Genomic DNA, 22,657 nt, shown 5'->3' with positions numbered 1-22,657 from the left:
TCTTTGGCAGCTCCAGTGCACATATATCACTGCACAGATTTGAAATTAAGGGTTGGGCTTATTTACCTGACTAAGGTGTTGAGTACCACAGTTTCCAAGAGAAGTGAAATACATATCTCTCCCAGTAAGTCAAAAATGAAGGTTTATGGATGTTGCACTGAAGTCACTGAGAGATGAACTAGAACAAACTTTTAAAGGCTTCCCCTTCAAATGTATTTGCAATATTTATGGCCATCCTTTGCCCTACTTATATACTTGACCTAAAAGAGTCACCATCATGTATGTGGTCAGACCTGTTCCATGTGGCTTTGAGATAAGGTAAAAGTGCAGTACAGTCTGTGTGGTCTCTGTTAGTCTCATCATGTCTGTTTTATTACAAATCTTGTAATTTATTGTGTTTGTTTAAAAATTGAGATTCATATTTACTTGAGGAATAGAAGATTAACTCCTTAGCATTTCTGAAGTATTTTATACTAAAGTTATTTTTAGACAGTCTTTGGAATTGGTGAGACATAAGTGAAGAAATCTGTAAGCATAGCTCTTAAGAGAATTTTAAAGAACTGAAGAAATACACTTTTCTCCCATTTAAATATCTGTGTCTGTTGGGTGTGTCAAGATGACATTTTCTTTATTCTCAAAAAAATGTTTTCAAATGAAAGCAAAGATGCATGTGTGATCATTTGATTCAAGGAACTTAGTGTTAAAGAAAGACACTGAGTGTCACAGAGCTCACAAGCAAATGAAGGCAATTGACAGTAGTGAAGAAATAAAATTATTCAAAGACAATGTGATATTGAACACAGGTCCACAGGAGTTTGGAATAGCAGTGTTGTATGTAAATCAAACAATCTCATGATAACATAAAACAGAAATACCAAAGAAGAAAAGCAAGCTGTGGCTCTATTCAGTCTTACAACCAATCAGGCAGATTCCCAAATTTCCCTGGTACCTTGTGCACATGCAGATGAGTGCACATGCACAGAATCCACTGCATAATGATTGTTTGCTTGTGCTAAAGCCCCTTCAGGATTGCAGCCACATCATGCACAAAGGTGGGTGAAACTTCAGCCTTGGGAGCAATGGCAGTAGGTTGGAGCCAATCTTGAACTTGTTTACAGACATAACCATCACCTATTGCTGTGTTTAGCCTCTTTCTTGTTTCCTACTCTGAACCAGAATTACAAGGAAAATCTGTTCTTTTTCCAATCTGTTTGGAGGCAAAGCAAAATCCTGGTCAGATCCTGTTCTTGTGCTAGTTCCTTTGCTAGGAAAAGGAGTTGTGGAAAAACATCCAAATATGTAAAAATTTATCTAAACTAAGCTTTTTTTTTTTTTTTTTTACATTCCTGTTCATTATTTAGTCATTTAAAAATATCAAAACCCTTCTTCATTTTTCTCTTCGGTAATAAGTACATTGTTGACACAGGAATAAATTTTCTTCTTTCTGTTTCTTATCACTAGTTAGCCTTTAACTTGCAGAAACTTAATAATTTGTATTCTGAGATCAAACTAACACTGTCATATGTAGGGAAGTGTTTTGGGGAGAAGAAAACAGTGGATCAATATGAATAGAATAATTCATCCACACTACAATGCATGTGTTTCTAACACAGAAACCTGATGACTCTAAAAAAAATCCAAACTGCCTTATTCAGTATAAAATTCCACTATCCCCCAAGCTGTTCCCCTGGTTTTAAGACAAAAATAATAAATGTAGCAACTGCTTTGCTGGAATTTCCTATTTCAAATAATGTGGTATATTCACATATTTAAATACAACTTTTCCACTGCTAAATTTTTTGTGTTTTGAATGAACTGCAGTGATACCTTCAGGATTCTTGCAGAACTATAATCCCACTCGTGAATATAGTGTGTATGATTTAAATCCTTGCTGAAGTGAGGATTAATAGAATATTAATATTGTATTTTTAGAGCTTCTTAGCCCAAACCAGTCATTCTCTTATTGATGTCTTTTTATATTTTAATTTCTTGTGCAAACTACTGATTTTTCAAGATAACAGAGGTTTTGAAGAAATCAGTTCTGAAAACAGGGCTTCTTATGTGTGATGTTATGTCTGATCTTTATGTAGCTACTTAGTCAAACTGCTGCTGGTTCTGTTGCTTAACTAAATATTTCAGGGTTGGGCCAGTTGCTTAAGAGTTACTTATGGAAGGTCTAATTATGACTATTGATCCGTATGTGGTTTTTTTTATCCTATGAAATATTTTTAACTGTACTTAGAGTGTTAATCTAGTTGATTTTTTTTTGAGTGTTTGACAAGGGGTGAGGGAATCTCTTTAACTTGATTTCCTGAGGTTTATATAAATTCTTGAGAGCTGTGTCATATTACTGACTGTAAATGACTGACATTAAACTGACCTTTATAAAGGAAGCAAAGTAATAAAAGTTGTATTTAGGCCATTTATTGGCTTTGCTTTCTGATTTTGGCAGGCATCATTTTTACAAAACAATACAGGTTAGTGTGTACTAGAACTACAAGTTTTTTTTAGTTCAGATTATAATCCTAAACATACAGTATGATATTGCTTTTTTGCTGCATTCAGTTTAAAAAGAAAGCCTCTTCTGTGGGGAAAAAAAAAAGCATTAATATTTTTTTAAAATTTAAAACCAAATTGGGCCAAATTACAATTATAAAAGTAGATAGTAACTCTCAATTCTATATGTGAGAACTTGTGATTTTATTTTCTAGTTTTAATTTTACCACTAAAGAAGAAATAGTGGGTTCATTCCCTCAGACTAAAATCTTGCAGAACCAAGAGTTAAAGAAAAGACTGCAGAGAATAAGAGAAGTGACAGAAAAGAGGTGTTCAAGGAGTATTCTCAGATATTGTTCACTTCTCCTATTTTCCATTGTCGTTTTTTTCCTAGATATTTTTCCATTCCAGAAAATAGTAATTTCTTAAGAATTAAACTAACCCAGAAGTTATAAATTTGGCTGCTTTTCTTTGGACTAAGGTGAACATTCAGATGAAGTCAGTAGAAAAACTGGAGTAGTTCAATTAGGAAAGGAGGTAACAGCATAATTCTTAAAATTTCCCCGTACTGAAAAGACACAATGCTTATCTTTTTAAATAAGTTGCTAAACCATTTTTAAAACTGTTTGTTTCTCTTTCTAGAAATAAAAAGAACCCACCACCTCACCCAGTCCTGTCTTCCATATCAGTTCTTTTCTGCTACCATCTAGGAACTGCTGTCAAAGGCTCATTTCTAATCACAATACTGAGAATACCAAGGATTGTTCTCTTTTACCTTTACAATTTCCTAAACCAAAAGGTAGGTAAATACTTCTGTAACACTATAGAAATAGTATTTTAAAGATGAGATAATGGGGCAAAGAAGTGAAGAATATATATCTTGCTTTAAAATAGATGGTATTGCTATTACTGTCTATTATTAATAGATGGATTTTATATTTTATCATGTTTTCTTCATTAGGAAAGCTTTTTTCTCCCAACTCAGATATCAATGCTTCCTTTTTATTCTCAAGTCAGATAATTTTAAAAGCAGAAAATACCAATATGAAACTCAACTTTAGTGTTTTTATACAAAGGTTTTTCTGAAGGATAAAGAAAAAATTGGCAGACTGCTCTATTAAAACTTTTGCATTCTTTTTTTAAGGAGCAGGAGTAAGAATACTATTGTTAGATTTTAAATCTCTTATAGAAAATACTTCATCTGCCTTGTAAAATGCTTCTATCAAAAGAATATATGGAATAAGAACTGTTCCTGGGAGTTGTAGTATCCAAGACACATTTTTTAAGACACATAAAGCGTAGATCTGGGCTGTTTTGAATATTTTTTTTCCTTCTTTTTTCCTTTTCATGCATCTCCACATCTATCTTCTGCTGAAAGCACAACACTGTAGGTAATTCTGGCACTTTTGCAAGGAGGGAAGACTGTCAGGAATGCACAGTTCTGATTTTAGGAGAAGATTTAAGAAAAGATTTTAATGTAGGTCTTTTCCTCTAGGGTTTATATTGGCCTTGAGCATGTTATGTATAGTTATGACAGGGTGTTTACATTTACAGTGACAATGTATTTACTATGAGGCATGTGTTAGCTATAGGTTATGAATGCTTAAATAAAAACTCCTTGTCATAAAACACTTGAAAGGTGTGGTCTGGATTTATGTTGCTTTCATATGGAGGTTTTGGTTATAAAACTTTGTGAGTTGTGTTCACTAAGAACATTGTATAAAGACAGTAGGTGGGAAGACTTAGAATATTTTCTGTCTTTAGACAAAGCAGGATAATTGGACTTGCTTGTTACATGCTCTTGTAATCTGAATTACTGTAGATTTAAATAGCAAAGAAAGATTCTTTGTGTCTGCAGCACTGTGCTGCAGGCTCCTTTTGGTCCAGCTCCCAAGCATTCAGTGACATGCCCCACAGCTGTAACTGCTGCTAAGGACACTAGAAAGTGCTCTGGGCAGCTCATGTGCTCAGTCCTGGGAAGGATCCCCCCAGGAGTACCCAACCTTGCTCCTTGGCATGGCAGAAGGGACAGGCCATGGTCCCTTTCACTGAGGGCCAGAGTAGCTGGACTAAAGGATGGGGAACTGACCCTGCATTCTTGTAGAGCTCACACAGACTTCCCCACCCTTGCAAAAAATGTTGCTGTTCTCTATGAACAGAGAAGAAGTCAGGGGCCTGTGAGTTTGCAGGTAAATTTACAGATTTTTCTTCACAGCAGTCTTCAAGAAGAATCAGAGAGGAAATTGTAGGTGAGATGCCTTGCTCTAGGCTTTTAACAAACAGTCCTTACTGAGATAACACAGCTTTAGTAAAATCATCTCTCCAGCAATACATAGCAAGAGTAAATTGTTCTCTGTCAGGAGTTTGCATGTACAGTCACTGTTTTGAAGGAGTTATTCCTGGAATATTTTCATGAACCTTTTTGGAAAAAAATGGGAGGTTTGTGGTTTCTGCCTCAACAATAGTAGCTGTTCGGACTTGAGTTTTCTATAGCGACTGGAAGATCTCTGCTTTCCAAAACAAGACAAAAACATTCTGACCTTTGGAAAAATAAGATTAAAAAGACTGAGTATCCCTGAACTGGATTTCCTTTTGTTGAGAAAAACAAGCACTTAATTTTGGAAGGCTATTCTGGATACCAAGGTGTCTTGTTCTGATCTTGCATCATCTCCATGATGAGCTGTTCTGAGCTCATGATGTGATGGAGGAGCATGGAACAAACCTTAAGCCTTACTGCTCAGTTTTTGCTATGAAATTAATACAGCTCAATGGTCTATAAAGAGCCTGTTCTAATACAAAATTTTTCTTCCTGATCTGAAAAATGAATGTAATGCTCTGAGTTAAAACACGGATGTTCATATAAGCCCTTCTACCCATTCTTTTATTTTTGTTCAGTAGAGTACCGGTCATTTCAGAACTGTGAAAGGTTTTTGATAATCAGGTTAAAAATTTGTCTCTGTACTCCCTGATCACTGTGAAGTGCTTTAAGGATTACTGACTTGCCTGCCTGTTTTTCTCCCCGGGCAGCTGTTAGCTCACAAAGCTGCTTGCAGCACATATTTTCTTTTCCCAGAGAAGAATCTTCCATCCACAGGAAGAAAAAGAAGAAAAAAGCACAGCTCTGCAGTCATTAATATTGAACAGTCTGAATTAAAATCTATTCCTAAAATCCTAATGGAAATATCTGCTGCCTGAGTGAAAATTTTATTAGAAGAGTCAGTCACCTGTAAAGCAAGTTTTTTTTAGACCATTGGTTTTGTTTGAGGCTAATTACGTGTCCAATAACCAATCATTTCATTTTATTGCAGAAGAATGCAAAGCACCTGTTCAACTGCTGTTCCTGCTGGGTTTGCTTCCAGACAAGTTGCTTAAGACACTTTAACCAGGTATGCTCTGTCATCTCAGTCCCTCGGCCTAGCCTGGATACCATGGTTGGTGCCTGACCCTTAGCATGGCTAAAAATGGCTTAGTGTGGTGTGCAGGCCAGAGGTTCCTGCTGGCCACCTAAATTAAAGAAACAAAAAAGCCTCCAAGTGCTTGGTGCGAAGAAACGGAATTGACAAATATGCAAGGTGCTAGATTTTAGAAAACTTAATACAACTTGAGATAGTCAGCCCTTTCAGAGGGCCATGTGCTATTTCTGGAGGTAAGAATACTTAACATTTTGTTGAGTTGTGCCAGACTCCTGAAACACAGAGTCCAGGTAGCAGGGAGCAATAAAGAATTAGGAAACGTACCTGGAGATGTGACATTAACTAGCTACAGTGTTTTCCACCTGAAAGTCCTTAATAAAGAAACTTAAATTCCTAGTGATTGCCAGTATCAGTACATCTGGAAATACAAACCATGATGATAGCAGTCTTGTTTAAAATATGTTTTAATTGGAAATGGATGATTTCTGATATACAGCAGTTTTACAAATACTTGACACCTCTTTTTACCTTCACAATTCTTTTCTCCCAATGCATTTACACATATAATTGTAAATAGTTAGTTTTTGTCTTTGTCATTGCCTTGTTTTTATCTCTGGGAACTGTGATATTCCTAATGTGAAAGGGAATCATACCGTTCATGCTGATTCCACCCTCTGAATGCTGAGCGCTTTGTTCTCATTGCTGAGGGTAGTAGTGAAGTAAACAAGACAATCCTGATAAAGGTTCTGACTTCTCCTCTTAAGTAGGTGCATAAATTAGGTTTAGTCTTGGACAGTTATTAAGAGAGTTTTCAATTTAGTTCACCATAGATCAAATACTTGTGCAGTGAAATTTCTGAATTTTCCAGGTTTAAATTTTCTAGGTAGGTCTTGTAGGCAGTGACTTGGTGAGGAATATCAGAGCTCATTTTGCCTCCAGGCTTTCCATTTGTAGGCACTTGTTCCCCTTGGCTTGGCTTCCTGCCTTTCAAAGAGATATCCAGCATCCAAGAGTGTTTACTTTCTCCAGCTGTTGCCTGCTATGTGTTTGTTAAAAGAATTAATTACTGTAATGTTCTTCCTTTTGTTTCAGAAAGCTGTATTGTATCTCTTTTCCCCTTTAAAGATTTCCTGTTTCCTATTCTATTGTTGGCAGGTTTCTGGTTTTATGTGAGTTGTGGTTTTTAATCTAATGATCATAATAAAGTCTTCACTTTTGTTTTGTTTTTTGAATATATTTTTAGCAAAGGTGATGGTTGTCCACATGTTTCAAATCCAGGGAAATTTGGGCAATAATTAGAGAAGAAAAAAAGCAAGAACAGGCCTCAAGATTTTAATAGAACTTCTATCTGTACAAATGAGTTATTGCATCTCATTTAGTAATTTGTGGATCTAATTATTTGTTTCATTTTTCCAGTATAACTAATCTGTTCAAGGCTATTTATTAAAATTTTTTTTTTACCATGATTGAAAGTATTAGTCTTTGGTTCTGTAAAATCTGTGACCATGTGTAGAAGAGAAAAGAAAAAAGGAAGGAAAAAATGTCTGCAGTTTTAAGCAGCTTTGACATATTTCTTGATTAACAGAAGTAGTGAGCTCTTAGAAGCTCCTACTGAGATGGGTGGAAGCTGCCAGGAGCAAGGTAGAAATTTCCTACATATGTTGAACACAGACTTGAGAATAGGACTTGGGAGGGAGGGGTTAAAAATTGTACCTGTGTTTCTAACATTTTCTTAAAGAAGTATTCCTTAAGTTCAGATTTTGGTATTTTTGTAACCTTAAATGTGGAACAGCTGTTGTAAAAGTTGGTCCAAAGATCATTGTGTAAATTAGCATTCCTTACTATTTACTATTCTTTTGCTTTTTATTCTAGCATTATTTTCACTTTAAGGAAAAGCATATAATTACCTGAAGCTCTAAAAAAAAAAAAATAGAAGATCCAATCACTTCTGCACTATTTTCTTCAACCTGTTGTTAAACTGCTTAGGTAATTTAAATTCTTTCTGTTCCTTCATTCACAAGTTTAATCAGGATTAAACAGTATTTTGTTTTCCCTCTGAGAACTTGGCAGATGAGAAACAGGTGCTGGAGAAAGTAACCCTGGTGAAAGAATGCAAGCTTCTTTCTTCCCATGCAGAATCAACCAAGTGCTCTATTATGTTATCTAAGGGTACTTTCTGGGCTGCATTACCACCCTGCATGTGATGATATTTAATACTGACTTGAATAGTTGAATGCATCCCTGAAGTGACTCATTCTATGCAGGCTCAGTTAGGCTCTGCTCAGCTCTCCTGGAAGTTAAGTGGAACAAGCCAAAGAGTTACCCTGTCATCTTCCTGTCATGACAGAGTGCTGTGCTAGATGCTGGCTATTGTCATATTTGCAGGGGGGGTAATGTAAGCCCAGTGTCCTGTGCCGATTGCAATATGGACAATTACATTCAGCCTTCCTAAATTTCTCTTGGATTTGCAACTGGATCCTGTGCTAAACTGTGGTGTAGTGTTGCTATGTGCTGTAAAACAGTTCACTCCTTAAGCTGTTCCACTTCAGTCATGGGCAAAGTGATTCATGTGTGTGTATAATCCATTAGCAACAATTGTAAAGCACTCAGGGTTCTGTGGCTGAAAAGTGCTTTCTGAATATAAAGTCACTATCCTTACTTGACTGTTCTGCTTGCCAACACTTGTCAGAATTACCACGGATTTTTTATCTGGCTCTGATGGTTTCAGTATGTTCCAGATAAACATATCCAATCATCTGAAGTAAAATCTAGGAGATTGAACTTTTTCTTCTGTAAAAAGAATATACTGGTTTTTAATGTGATTTGGGAATTATGAGGTCTGTGTCTCTCCTGCTTTCTTAAGTTCTGATGGCAGTCTTAACTTTAGATACATCGAAGTGTTCACATGTTCTCCCTTTACAGCCCTGTTGCAGTGACTTTTTGAAAACAACACAACTGGATAGTTTTGCTTTTCTGTGTCTGCTTTAGGTCTTTCTGCAGCCAGTTGGCAAAGTGACTGCTCCAAAGTACAGTGCCTGGGTTTCTGAAGGGGTTGCTGAGCAGGGTGTGGTTTCTGTGTTCATCAGCACAGTTGCTGCAGTGCTGCTGCCTTCTGGGCTGTCAGTGAATTCAGCAGGGTGTGAGCCCCATTTCCTGGGACAGAGACCCTTCCTGGGAGCTGAAAGCCAGCAATTGTCCAGTGTAATAAACCAAAGCAAGTCTGTCTAACGCCTCTATATCCATAGCAGTTGGTTGTCTCTTAAACTTTGGATGGAAGCCTATCAGGAGGTTTCAGTTAAATGCCTTGTGGAGAATTCACCTAGATAAAACCAAAATTAATGCATGCTATTGTAAAGCACAGTTCTCTCCATGCCAAACACATTGTGCCTCACCCCATCAACTACTTCTTTTTCCTCCCAAAAACAATAATGCATTTTAATGTTACTGGCAATATTGCTTCTAGATATAGAGCTAATTTTTCAATCCTCTTGAAAATACAAGGATAAAATGTTCTTCTACACTGAAATAATATTTTATATAAGTTTATCTCCCCCCTATGGACTTTATGTATATGATAATAGGAAACAAAAATCTTTAGGTCTTAACTTATTCTGTAGGAAGAACCATGTAGGGAATAGAGCTGGACAAAGTTGACTAATTCTTACTTTGATACATTTCTCTTCTTCCCTATCCCACTAAGAAGAAACAAAAGGGGGGGAAAAGAGAGAGAAAGAGAAAATAAAAGGCAATTAAGCGAGTGACAGGTAATTCTGTGCTTTTAAGCAGAGAAATTTATTAACAACTCTCTGAAAATCTTCAGTTTGATTTATTTCAAAAATCCCAAATAAGAACATTTTCTCACTAAGTGCAGAAGCCCTGAAAGCAACCCCAGTAATGGTGTAATCATCATGCAATGGGCACATAAAGCAGCATCCTTTTGCTCCAACCCTGTCATGGAAATGGAGCCCACATGTAACACTGTGATGCAGCAGAAAAGGACACCTGATTGCCCTCTGAGAAAAAAGCTGTGTTGGTCCTACCCACTGGATGACAGCCATGGAAGGAGTCAATGATGCAGAGAGTAGGAAGCAGGGAAACCTGAAAATTTTCTCCAGTAAGTCCAGACTGAAAATATAAGATGGAATGGAAGTCCTGGAAACTACGAGATGAAACACTTGCACTGGAAAGAAGGGGATAAATGCCATTGTACAAGTTGCTGCTTATGTGCCCAGGCTTATCTCATGGAGGGGACTGGAATATCCTGTGACAAATGAAGGGCAAGAGCGAGCCCATTAGCCATCTATGAGACAGCAGGGAGGGCTAAAAGCCTGACAAGATCAGCAGAAAAATAGAGTAGAGTAGATATAAATTGTTCATGAATAAATGTCTGGAAGTTGGAAGGTTCCTAAGGACCAGCAGGACAACTGTCTGGAACAGCTCCACGTGTAAGGCCTGGGAGAGGGGAAGTCCTAAGTGATTTAAAGAAGGGGTTTTCCACTTAGGAGAAGATTTACGTAATATGTTAATCTGAAATAGGCACTGGAGTGGCTGAAAGTCCCTTCCAGTCTTGTATGTCCTCATCTCTTCAGTGGGGCCTCACAAGGCCCATCTTGCTCTCATTTCCCACCATCTGAGAGTCATGATACAACACTCTCACCAGACCACTAACTGCTGCACAGCAGCCACACTCATTGCCTCTTGCTACCACTGGATTTTGTTTTCTGAAGGGCTTCCATTGGCATCAGTGACACTTGCAGGCTAAGACAATTTAAGGTCCAGCCTGAGCTACACTGCACTGGGGGTAGCTGACCAGGGCAGTCCCCAGGAGAGTTGGCAGCAATAAGATCAGATTGGGATGAAAACACCAGCAGAACAGAAAAAGCTGAACTGGAATGAGAGATCAGCATGTCTCCTTCTTCCTTTTTAAGAAGATTCTGTTGCTATGGCAATTTTCTCTTCCCCAAGCTCATTTTATGAAAGCAAGCCCTAGAATGGAGGACTGAATTCAGCTGTTACACAAAGTAGCAATTATTCTCAACAATTGGAGAACTTACAGCCTGGATCCGAGCCACAGCGCCTTTCTCATGAAACTACCAGGTCACTTTTTCCAAGACCTTTGACATTCTGTGTTGTGAGGCACAGAAGGATATATTCTTTAAATAGATTTTTTTGCATACTGTGGTATTTGGAAATATGTAAACATTCACATTCCCTATTTATTCATCCTGACACTGAGAAATCAGTGTCTAGTTCCCAGGCCCCAAGGCAGAAGGGCTTGTGTTCTTCAGAGAGGTGGTGATACGAGATCAACTTGCTGGTGGAAAGATAAATGCTGATCCCAGTCCACTATCCCCTGTGCTTTCAATGCTATCAATGCCACCATTACTTGCTTGTCACCAGAGCAGAGACTACCATTGTAAAAGATCAATTTATTAGGCAAAGATAAAAATATGAGTTCTAATGTGTATATAAGATCAGACTGAATCTCTTTCTAGCTCAGTATCCCATCTTCAGCAATGACTGTGAGCAAATGCTAAGGTAGAACAAAAGGATATTTCCCTGCCTCTGTGCTGTTTCTGAATCTGTTTTCAACCCAGGGACTTCTTGAGCTGTATGTTTTCTGTGTGTTAAATAACTCTCAGCAGATTCCTTTTCCCTGAAATTCCCCATCTCCACGGAGCTCCTGTGAACTTTTAGAAGCTAAAGCATCCTTCGCCCAGCAGTCCACAGTTTGCAGATTTATGGTGAGAAGGAATACCGTCTGTTTTTAAATTTGGCTCCTAATGCTTCATACTGTCCTGCCCCTGCCTGGCCTTTGTTCTGGAAGAAGCAGTGAGCCATCTAAGCCTACACAGCCTCCCTGCATTTCTCATGAGTCGGCAGCGTCAGCCTCCTGCTGCATCTCCTTCAGTCATGTCTTTTCCAGACAGAAGAGCCTCACGTTCCCCAGACAGAAGACATTCCATGCCTTTTGGATCATTCCTGCTGCTCTTCTCCCAAACATTTTCAAATCCACTAAAGCTTTTGTGCATGGAAAAATATTTTCTGTAGAAACACATATTTAAATAACCTGTTTCTAAATGTTAGCAGGTTCTTAACTGGCCATGGTCTTCCATCTTAGCCTTTGCAACAATCTTTAATTTGAAAGCCTTTGGATTACTGCACATATGCTGCAATTTTAAACTTAATGGGATATATAAGCTTTTTTCTTGAAAGTCCAAAATTATTTGCAAATATAGGTAATAACTTGTAGGTGTTAGGTGTTCCTTGATGAGTAAGAATGAAAAATTACTTGAGCTCATTTTTGTGCAATGCTGAGTTGCATGGAAATGTATGTTAGCTTAAATGTTTGATGTGTTTTGTTAGTGAGAACATGTAGATTTCTGTGTGGCCGGATGGGATCAGGGCATAGGGTCTGTATGAGAAACTTGAAAATTGTGAGGCAAGTGCGTGGAAAAAGATTCTAGGCTGAACAAGAAACCCTTCAAATATTTTTTTCTCAGAAATGTATTTTTTGCTAAAATGTAGAGATCACTTGGCTGAGTCTTCCAGTTGTGCTGGTAATATTCTTGCTTCACATGTGTCTGACTAGTTTTGTAGCCTTCAGCAGTTCATTAATTTCTGTCTCTCTCCTATTCATTCTAGAATGTTAGATTATTACCTGGCTGCCTTTATTTCTTGAGTATTATCATTAGGTAATACTTACATTATTTGTTTAAGTTGTAACTGCTATAAATGCCATTTTTTATCAGCTGGTTTGTAACAAAACAAATGCCTGTTCAGGTAGTGTACAGTCTCCAGCGTCATTTTCAATCTTTCCAAGGTAACCATTCTAGTTAATAAATATCAGAAATTCTTTTCATTGCACATTCTTTGAATACCAGAGTGGCTATTTCAAGAGTGCAAGCAAATGAGTATTTATTTTAAGTTTGGAAACAATGTTTGTACAAGCTCACGTGCTTTTTCAACATTCTTTTTTATTTTTAAAACACATTTTTTTCAATTTATAATGAATACAGAATCTCTGTTTAATTTATTGGCAAAATTTATACTGACCTCACCAGATCAGGATCTGCTCTGTGAATTTAGATCTTAAGGAACAAAAACAAACTTAGAAAACACTTTTCTACTTTGTGTCTCAGTTCCCTGTGTGTTTAATGGGAATGATGAAAGAGACTGAACTCACAGCATGTTATAAAGAGAAATCTGTCCATGTCTGAAATCTGCAGTGACAGCTCTGGCTGGCAGACAGAGGCAGTGTGATGTGAGGCCATCTCTGCCCGTGTCCCGGGCCAGCAGGGCTGGCACTGGCAGCTCTCCTGCGGCCACATCCTGGGAGTTCTGCTGTGATGGCATCCTGCCAGGAGGGGAACACCCTCAGGATAAATGAAAGTTAGCAAAGAAAGCGTTTCTTCCTATTTAGGAATGAAGTGAGCTTGCTTGTTTAAACATATTTTTATGCAGATACTCTTTGAGTTTCTGTAGAGTTCACTGGTGTCTCTGATGTTTTCATAGAATGGGCAATAGATCCATGGTCTTTATTTATACTTTTTCCATCTATGGATGTATTTTCTAATATGTAAGTACAGTATTTACAGAATGTCAATGGTTTTTTCTTTACTATCAGAGGAAAAATCACTGTTTTTTATATAAATAATATCCACAATAAAGAGGCATAAACTCTTTGATTGCATCTAACCAGCCTTCCTTCCTGCCTGCCTTCCTGCCTGCTTCCTCCCTTCCTTTCCTTCCTTCCTTCTCTCATACAATGTCATAGCTTTGCCATGCTACAGAAATTGCTCACAGATGAAACTGAACTCTACAGAAATGAATTTTCTTTGCTTCAGATATCTGAAATTGTTTTATATTTTGAATTGTAAGTAAGAAAAACCAGATTTTTGAAAAGGAAGGGTTTTCAGTAGGCCAGTATAATTCACTTTCAGTAAACCCCTTATGGGCTGGGTTTTTTTTCACTTCCAGGTGAAGCAGAAAGCAATTGTAAGCACCACGTACATGTTTGGTTTTTAAATTCCTTTAGAAGAGTAATCCCTTGCACACTGTGGCTCTTACTGACCATATCAGATGTGACTAAAGTTCTTGTGGTGTAATCTGCCTTCTAATAGTTTGAGTAAAGGGAAACTACTCATAAGTATTACTGGTAAAGCCAAGGATATGTTTCATGTATCATGAGTGCTGCTTTTCTTAGCTGATATTTTGGACATAATTTCAAAACCTTGCTGAGGAGTTCCATAAATGGGACATACATGTTAATTTATGCATAAGTGCAAAAATAATCAAATCCATGAAGGTAAATATTCTATCCTCCCCACCTATCCAGGCAAGTTTCCACCAAGCAATATAATGTAAAATTCTCAATACATTGAAAAACTGGGAGTGCCCCAATTATCTGTTGTTCTGAGTGGGGTGGGGCATTGGTCTAGTCCAGAATCCTTCACAAAAAGGTTTGTTTAATGGCTATAACTATAAGCTTGAATTTCACTAAAGTGTTTCAAAGAGCCATGTATAAAAATTCTTTAATCATCAACTTTTAATGACCCAGTAAATACACAACTTCATTTCTCCACTTACACAGTTGGCCAGCAGTGTTGGAGATAGATAGCCTGTAAGTTTGGACAGTGACTCCAGGTGTTCTCTGGTAATTGTGTCATATTCATTCACAAATTTTGGGGTCAGGAACTTCAGTGTTTTAAAATAAACTGATAAATGTGGCTTCAGTGATTTATTTAGTCACTATTGTAACATTTGCTAATGGTGGAAATTATGTAGAAAAACTCTTTGAATTTAGAAGCATGACTATTATAGTAATTTAAAATAAATAACTCTTTATATTCATAAAGTCAGTAATTCCAAATGGAGTTTAAGGCTTTGTGTTTTGCTGAAGTAAAATCTAGATTATCAGTGTTTCCTCTCTCACTACATTATTATATCATTTCAGCATGCATACACAACTACAGCCATAAATGGGACAGATTTTTGTACATCAGCAAAGGATGCTGTCTGTATTTTGGCAAGGAATTCTGCTAAACTTGCATCCATTAGCTGCTTTGGAGATTTTCTCCTATTTTTAGGAAAGGTAAGAGTAAATAAAAATATTGGTTCTGTAAAAATGAAGTGGAAAATCAGGTTTGATTATCTTTTCATATACCTAAAGTAAATAAAGTTTATCTTTCTTAAATCCAGTGTTGTCAATGCTATAAAATAAGTTTGGGAGAGAAGAATATCTGAGGAATTTACCTTTGCAGAGTTATTTTGTTGTATGATAGCAGTGTCCTTGGACCCTCTGGCAGTTCCAATTGCATCAAGTCTTTGGTAAATACGTGGCAAGAGGTTTCCTCTGCCCTGTGGTATTTACACATGGAATTGAACACAAAGTGCCACAGCTATGTGATGCTGGAAATTGCTTAGCTATCTCCCAAATGAGATGTGCTCTTAAAATACTGGCTGTAATGTATTTGCCTCAGGGTTTGGGGAGATTGTTTTTTTACTTGAGAAACATATCTGCATGATTAATGAGGCTGCACTTCTCTCTTGCTGCCCTTTACAGGTGTTTGTTGTGTGCTTCACTGTTTTTGGGGGATTGATGGCATTTAACTACCACCGGGAGCTGCAAGCTTGGGTAGTTCCTCTGTTGCTGGTTGGATTTTTTGCCTACCTGATGTCCCACAGTTTTCTGTCTGTGTTTGAAGTGACAGCAGATGCCATGTTCCTTTGCTTTGCGATTGATATGGAAACAAATGATGGGACTGCAGAGAAGCCATACTTTGTGGATCAGGAGCTGCTGGTAAATCCCACTGATTACAGCAAAGATATTTGAGACATTCTAAGCTTTTAAGCACTTTTTCTTTCCCCAAGACCTAGTAATCTGAACTCACAACCCATGTTACTTCCTTTCCAACACCTTAGAACAGGATGGACTCAGGGATACAAGTACATTAATTTATAAACTGAAGTAAATGGGTCCCTCTGACTCCTGTGTCTAGCTATGACCTGCTGCCTTCTTTTAGATCATATTCAGTAAGTAATGGCTGACTCTTTAGGCCTAATTAGATATATCTTTAATATATTGTTGGTAATTAGAAGATATAAATAAATAGACAAGCTAGCTGCAGAAATTGATCCATGGGGTGCCCTAAGATTAATGCTTATATTTCTTGTGACTCACTGTACACTGATGAGAAAAAATTAACAAGTAGCAGGTCAGGGATCCACTCCACATCCTACAGGTGATGTAGTTCTGAACATATTTAATGCAAATCTGAGTTGCTCTGCTTCTTACCTTTACAGATTCTTTTGCCAAAAAATTGTCTTCTATCTCTTGATTAAACTCTTCTGCCTCTGGACAGGTTGTTCTGCATCTTACCCTTGTAATTACTGTATTGTAGTACCTTCGGTACTTAGCTAATAGTGATGCAGTGCTGTAACTGAAGCCTTTGAATATATATGTGCCACCCCTTTCTAATTAGGAGAATATCTGAAGATGCAGGTATTTTTTTCCTTTTGTGCTATTTTTGACACTTCTGTCTTTTCCTTCACAAACTACTCAACAAGAGAAAATCTTAGCAATCCATGAAAACAACCAGCAGCCAGAGTAGCTCATATGACACAACTGTTCTGGATGGCTTTCTTCAGGACAATGTCAGAACTGTTTTGGAGTTCTGGTTATTATTTATTTTTTTAATGCTGCTGTTAGAGTTTCTGTAATATTCATAGAATTTTGTTGAGAACAACAACAGCACAACAAAAAGGCAGCCTAAAGATAGGCTTAACCCTTTGTACAGAAGAAAGCAGATATATATTCTTTGGCTTTGGTTCAGAATAGTACTTAAGCACATCGCCTGGCTAGGAATATAAAACCGAATGGAAAACTCTGAAGCCTTGACCTCTGTTCTTCCCTCTCTGTTTTGCCAAATTCTAAATACTTCTTAAGCCAATTTTCCTTCATGAAACAGAGGCTCTCCTTTCTCCACTTCCATACTTTGTGGTAGTTTCTCTTTAACTCTGCTCTTAATTCTGTGTAATTAGCCATGCCCTAGAGCTGTGGGTGAAGAGAGGATTTCCCCCAGGGACAAGGAGTCTTCCAAGCAGGACAGGCTCTATACCCTTCTATGGAAAAACTGTGGGCAGCACATCCAAACTCCTCCTCATTGTATGATCAAGAGTAAGTTTGCTAACACAGACAAGAATTTGGAGTTTCCCAACACATGAAGGCATTTGACTTGTCTGTGTTACAATCAGGTTACAAACATCCCGGGGGTGGAAGGGAGGCTCTGTGGCCCTCAGGACAATATGCAGAAGTGGGTGGAGAGCTGGGGGAGGGATTTCATACAGCTGGAAACGTCATTCCTGCAGTAGGAGTTGTAACAGAGATTTTGATTCATCTTTCTCACTTGCATTCATCACTTTTGCTGTCTCTGCAGTCCCTTGCAGTGTCACTCAGTGTCATCCAGCCAGGAACCAGCTACAGTTTCTTAGCCCTGGGCTAATTATCTTCCTTCACCAGGTATTTTTATTAGTGTAATGGTTTCCTTTCACAAACGCTCTCACCCTGGTTTTTGCTTGTAGACCTTTGTGAGTCAGAGTAACAAGTTAACAGAAGATCGAAACCACAGAAACACAAGACCATTCCAGGATAATGAAGATGGGACAGAGCTCCAGCCTATGGTGAGACAGGAGCGTGGGATATGTGTTTACCTGCCAGCTAATGTGTTTGCCTTTATGTTCCAAGAAGGGATTATCACGTAGCTCCTGACATCTCACAGCAACCAGGATAGTGTATCCAGTATCCTGTTCTTCTATTGCTTTCCCTCCTCAGGAAACCCTCTGCTAGTGCAAAATAAATGGATAAAATAATTATTCTCTTTTTTTTCCACATTCCCCATTGTGCCCAGCAGAAGAAGAGAAAGTTTGGACAGTGCCAGAGGGGTGGGAGATAAATCATATTCAGATAGTCTTTCACCTGCCTGCTGTATCAAAGTCAGAAGAGTGGTAGGCTGCTTAATTTCATGCTGAAGTTCCAGACCTCTAAGACCAGAGCTTAGAGTCCTCTCCTCTCCTCTCCTCTCCTCTCCTCTCCTCTCCTCTCCTCTCCTCTCCTCTCCTCTCCTCTCCTCTCCTCTCCTCTCCTCTCCTCTCCTCTCCTCTCCTCTCCTCTCCTCTCCTCTCCTCTTTCTCTCTTCCTTTTTTATCAGAATATATATTTATTTAGTTTTATGATGGAGTAACAAAGCTGACATGCCAGAAGGGAGTGTTTCCCCACACCCAGGCTTGGGAAAGTCCTCAGAATCAACACTCATTCACTGACATCTGAAAAAATACTGCAAATTGCCCAACCTAGAAGCTGCCCCAGCAAGTTCAGAATCAGGGGGACTGATTTTCCCCAAGCATTGTGGGGGCCAGGCTAGGGCTGCTAGAGGAAGATTCTGCAGGAACAGCTCCTCTGGCACCCACACTTGCTGGGTACTACAAGTCCTCTGCTGTCACAGCTACTTACACAAGTGTAACAGAAGTTGGTGATTTTTCTTGATCTGCGTTCAAAAGGTAGCAGGCTCGTGACCTCTCACACAATTCTGTGGACATTCTGCTACAGGCAGAGGACTCCTCCAGTTTAGTACTACAGTGAGGGATAGTACTAAATATTTTCATTGTTTGGGTCTGTTATTGCATTCTTCAGTAATTTTTTTGCCAAGCACAGAAACCAGAGGCTGGGTGGGTGTTATTCCCTGCAAAAAGATTGTGGATTTGAGATACAAAAGAACCTTAATCATTTTCCCAGTTTACTCTTACGACATTTAAATGCAGAAACAGTGCTACACATTATTTGACTTCTTTTTTCTCTCTTTGTAGACTTGAATGTGAAGTACACCAGAAAGTGTGGAAGCAGATCAGCAATAGCAAAAACGGGCATCAGTAAAGGTGACCAATAGCCCAGGACAAAGTATTAGCTCCCTAAATCTGTTGTATCTTCTGCACTGGTAAAATGACACACAATCTGTTTGTATGAATAAAATATTTTGTGTGTCATCACATCTGATTTTTATTACTACATTTGTTATGATGGTCTGAAAGTTGATAATAAACTCACTCTTTGTAAATTTCTATGTTGTCAGACTAAATTAGTAAGTCAAAGAGGTCATGGAGCTAACATGATTTTTTCAGGTTTCTCTGGGAATGCTGTGCCAGTCAACCCTAGAACAGTAAATGCAGAAACATTTGTAGAGGAGGTGCTCTGAGATGACTGTGTCCTGATTCATTCTGCATATCTGAACAGCCAATTAAGGAACAGACTAAGCTCACTGATGGAAATTACCCTTGATAGAAATTCTCTGTAGTCAAGATAATTAGCGGTTATGAGGTAGGCATCTTTCTTTCAATTATACTCTTTTGGGAATGGTTTTTACAAGTTTGTAACATAAACTGTCCAGCTCCTCTCCAAAGGGCAGATGAGGAATAGTCCTTCCTTCCTTCCTTCTTTCTGCAATTGAAAAGATGAAGCAGAAAAATTTGCATCTGTATTTAGAGCTTGACAAAGTAGCAGATGACAGAGATAAAATAACAGGACAGACATGAGATAAAAATGCTATAAATAATATTTTATAGAAATGTTAGCTGTAACATGGGTGTTAAATACATCATGGAGGAAATGGAGCAACTGTCAGGGCTTCAGTCAGAAGAGGAACACAGGTGTAGACACTTTAAAAAAAATTAACTTGGTAACAGTCTGCCAGCACTTTCTTGTGAGCAATTTTAAAGCTTCTGCCTGGATCCTGACTGTAATACATTTTGTAGGCTCCACCTTGTTCTGAGTATGGAGTGGTTCCAGATTTTACTTGGTGGCACATTTTATTCTCTTTGTTCAAATTTTATTTGAGAGGTTTGTGGTGAGAAAATGATGCCAGCCAGGGATTTCAGTAAAGTATCAATATAGGAAGTGTGACATCACTGCAGGTGACTCAGAACTGTCTAAATGAATAGATTGATAAACCCTTGATTAGTCACAGCTTGGAAATGATGTACAGAAAAGCTCACTGATGCCTGAATAAGAAATCCATTTCATTTAAATACTGTATCTGGCCTCCTGCTGTTGAAAGCAGACGAGTTATCTAGAAATACTAAGAAATACTTGCTTTTTATCCATAATTTAATTAACTTCAGTCTACTTTAATATGAGCCACTTCAAGAAGTTGTGGAATATAGGATAAATGATGAAAAAGGGAAAGAAACAGATGAATTACTTTCTGCCTGGCAAGATGATAATGCTGGCTGTGACTCACCACCTCTCCTTATTTAAATCTGTACCCTTGGATACTTTTTGTGCTTAGCTTCTGGATGCTGTGGGAACTTCTGAAAAGTCCTGAATAAGCAATAGCTCTCTAACCCTGAGGAAGTGTGCAGATATGGTACTTACAAAGGGGCAAAACTTTTTCTCTGCCACAGGTTTCACATAATTGCTTCCAAGAAGCAGTGTCTTCACTATATAAACATGATATTTACCAGTTTACAAAGCATAAGAGGTTTGCTTTGAAGTTTAAAAACCCCCAGTTCTTATTAAACATTCAGGGTTTTTTTCCTGTTTGTATTTGGTACTCACACTGCAAGTTTTGGCCTTTGACTCAGGAACTCTGGTGGAAAAAAAGGGAGGGAAATTTTTATCTAAGTATGTCCTTGTTTTCAGAAAATCCCTGGATGACCTTCAGAGGTCCCTTCCCATCTCAACAACTCTGTGGTTCTGCTCATTGCAATTATGATGTAGGATCATTGCCTTCACTGCAGCTCCAGAGTGGAGAAAGGATTCATACACTTCCTACAAATTCTGGGTCAACTTTTAAAGAAGGAAGGTACTGAAAAATACCAGTTAAGCTGTATTTGAGTGTATGCTGTTTAAGGAATACTGTATTGTCATTAGTCCAGAAATTACATTATAAAATAAGTTTTGAGAACTGTGTACATTTTAGAGAATACTTCAAAATATATAGCTCTCAATTACATTTGTACAGAAAGCATAGCTTTATAGCTTTCATTTACAACTCAAGACCTCCCAATCTTACATCCATTCCACTGGCAATTGTGTCAACCATCTCCAGCTGTAGCATTCCTGGGTGGTAGGAGCCTCCACCTGAGTGAGAGGGATAAGGCACTCCTACAGAAGCTGGTGCTCTTTAGTGCTTGCTTGGCAAGGCTGCCTTCCCCTGCAGGGTCCTGCAGTCAGGAGCTGTAAAGGAGGCTGCACATCCTTCCTGGGAATACAGTTCCTGCTGCTTCTGAGGCTGGGCTAAGCCACTTCCAATAATCTGATGTCTGCCCTGCAATGCAGCCCAGTAAGCGTGGACTCATCTTCCCTGCAGCTATGGAGGATTAGATTCAGCAGAATTAAAGGTACTTTTATAACTATGTTCCTTAAAAAAAGAAAACAGGGACTACTGGTGTCTGCTAACCAGAAAATAACTAAGTATTGTAGCCTAATGTTTTCAGCAAAGCAGCTTGATTTTGGTCTTGCTTGGTGTCTACTTCAACCTCTCAATTCAGTTGTGATTCTATTGGATATCTCTGTGGATGAAACATGCATACCAACAACAGCTTGCCTGTTGTTTGTTTCTTCTGTTTAAGTACATAAGGGTCAGGTAGTTTAAAGCCTAAGATTTGGCTTCAGAAAGAAGGAGGGCATGGTCAGGCTTTCAAAAAGATTGCTTTCACCTGAACTATAAAAACAAAAAAGCTTTTGCTGTTGATTGTAGAACTGCTTTTCAGGATTCAATACAACAGTTCTAAATAATTAAGAACTACTATTTTCAAGGGAGAGAATCATTCAGGAAGAGTAGGTCTTAACAGATCTGTTGCTAATAATTCTCTTGCCTCAGATGCAGGGCTTGGACCAGTGACCTCTAGTGAGCCTTTCTAATTTAAATTCTGTAAAATAAATAAGCTTAAGAGTTACACAACAAATAGGTCAGCTGAAAGTCAGATCACAACATCACATTCAAAGATGACAGAAACTAATGGAGCATGCACAAACAATTTCCAATCTTGAGGAAAAAATCCTTCATAAATCCAGAACTTGCAAATGTAAAACATTTAATATGTGAATGTAGTACATTTAAGCTGCAGTGAACACTTTTAAGATAACCTTGAATTATTTTACAGAAGGTAGAAACTGCAACATTGGCCCCCATTGACACGTGCTCTTTTTCCTCCTTTTAAAACGTGCAGGTAAATTAGTGTAGTTTCTCTGCATTCCATGTTGAGGAAGAAAGCATCCTCCATTTAGGAATAAAGCTCTGCTATCAGTAACTGGGTGCCTGGGATTGCAGGTGCTCAGCAGGCACAGGCTGTGTGTGTCTTTACATAATCTAAAGCAACAGTGTTTTGCATTCTCCAAGTGATGGCATAAAGGCAACAGGCTGAAGCAGAGGCAACAATAAATATGTGTGATCCTCGTTTGCCTTGACAAAACGGCAGGGATTTAGTGAACAGCTAAGGATCTCTGCTCATAACCTCAGAGTCATGAAGAGGGGAAGTGAACCCAGCTGTGAAGGACCTACATTCCTCTCCTATTAAGTCAGTGACACTCATTCCTGAGAGATTTTTACAAGATAGCTAGATTAAATCCAATGGAAAAAAATGAACCCAAACTGCAACAGAATGGAGTCCTACATTACCCTTAAAATAGGCAAAGGTGATGCTTATCTGGGAATAATTCTTATGACATCTAATCTTTAGGACTGGTAGCATAA

General features: G+C 38.2%; 1 protein-coding gene across 3 annotated transcripts in view; it reads left to right on the top strand.

Moving 5' to 3' along the window:
* Window positions 1-19,025, top strand: part of SLC44A3 (solute carrier family 44 member 3) — a 35,581-nt gene extending 16,556 nt beyond the window's left edge. Inside the window, exons 11-17 of one of the 3 annotated variants that reach the window (XR_011680595.1) lie at window positions 3,139-3,295; window positions 5,805-5,882; window positions 14,866-15,003; window positions 15,475-15,711; window positions 16,953-17,088; window positions 17,493-17,591; window positions 18,774-19,025. Coding sequence is in view for 1 of the 3 variants with exons in the window: in XM_071436233.1 (XP_071292334.1) it covers window positions 3,139-3,295; window positions 5,805-5,882; window positions 14,866-15,003; window positions 15,475-15,711; window positions 17,493-17,591; window positions 18,774-18,779 (715 nt within the window). In the remaining 2 variants the exon portion in view is untranslated. Of the gene's footprint in view, window positions 1-3,138; window positions 3,296-5,804; window positions 5,883-14,865; window positions 15,004-15,474; window positions 15,712-16,952; window positions 17,592-18,773 lie in introns of all 3 variants that reach the window. The other 2 variants (XR_011680594.1, XM_071436233.1) reach the window with 2 other exon arrangements.
* Window positions 19,026-22,657: the final 3,632 nt, after the last annotated feature.

The sequence above is a fragment of the Agelaius tricolor genome, unplaced genomic scaffold, assembly GCF_023055355.1.
Source record: "Agelaius tricolor isolate 1412-34295 unplaced genomic scaffold, bAgeTri1.0.p SCAF_11, whole genome shotgun sequence".
Classification (NCBI taxonomy): Eukaryota; Metazoa; Chordata; class Aves; order Passeriformes; family Icteridae; genus Agelaius; species Agelaius tricolor.
The sequence above is the reverse complement of the archived record's forward strand: the minus strand, read 5'-3'. Positions and strand labels throughout refer to the sequence as shown.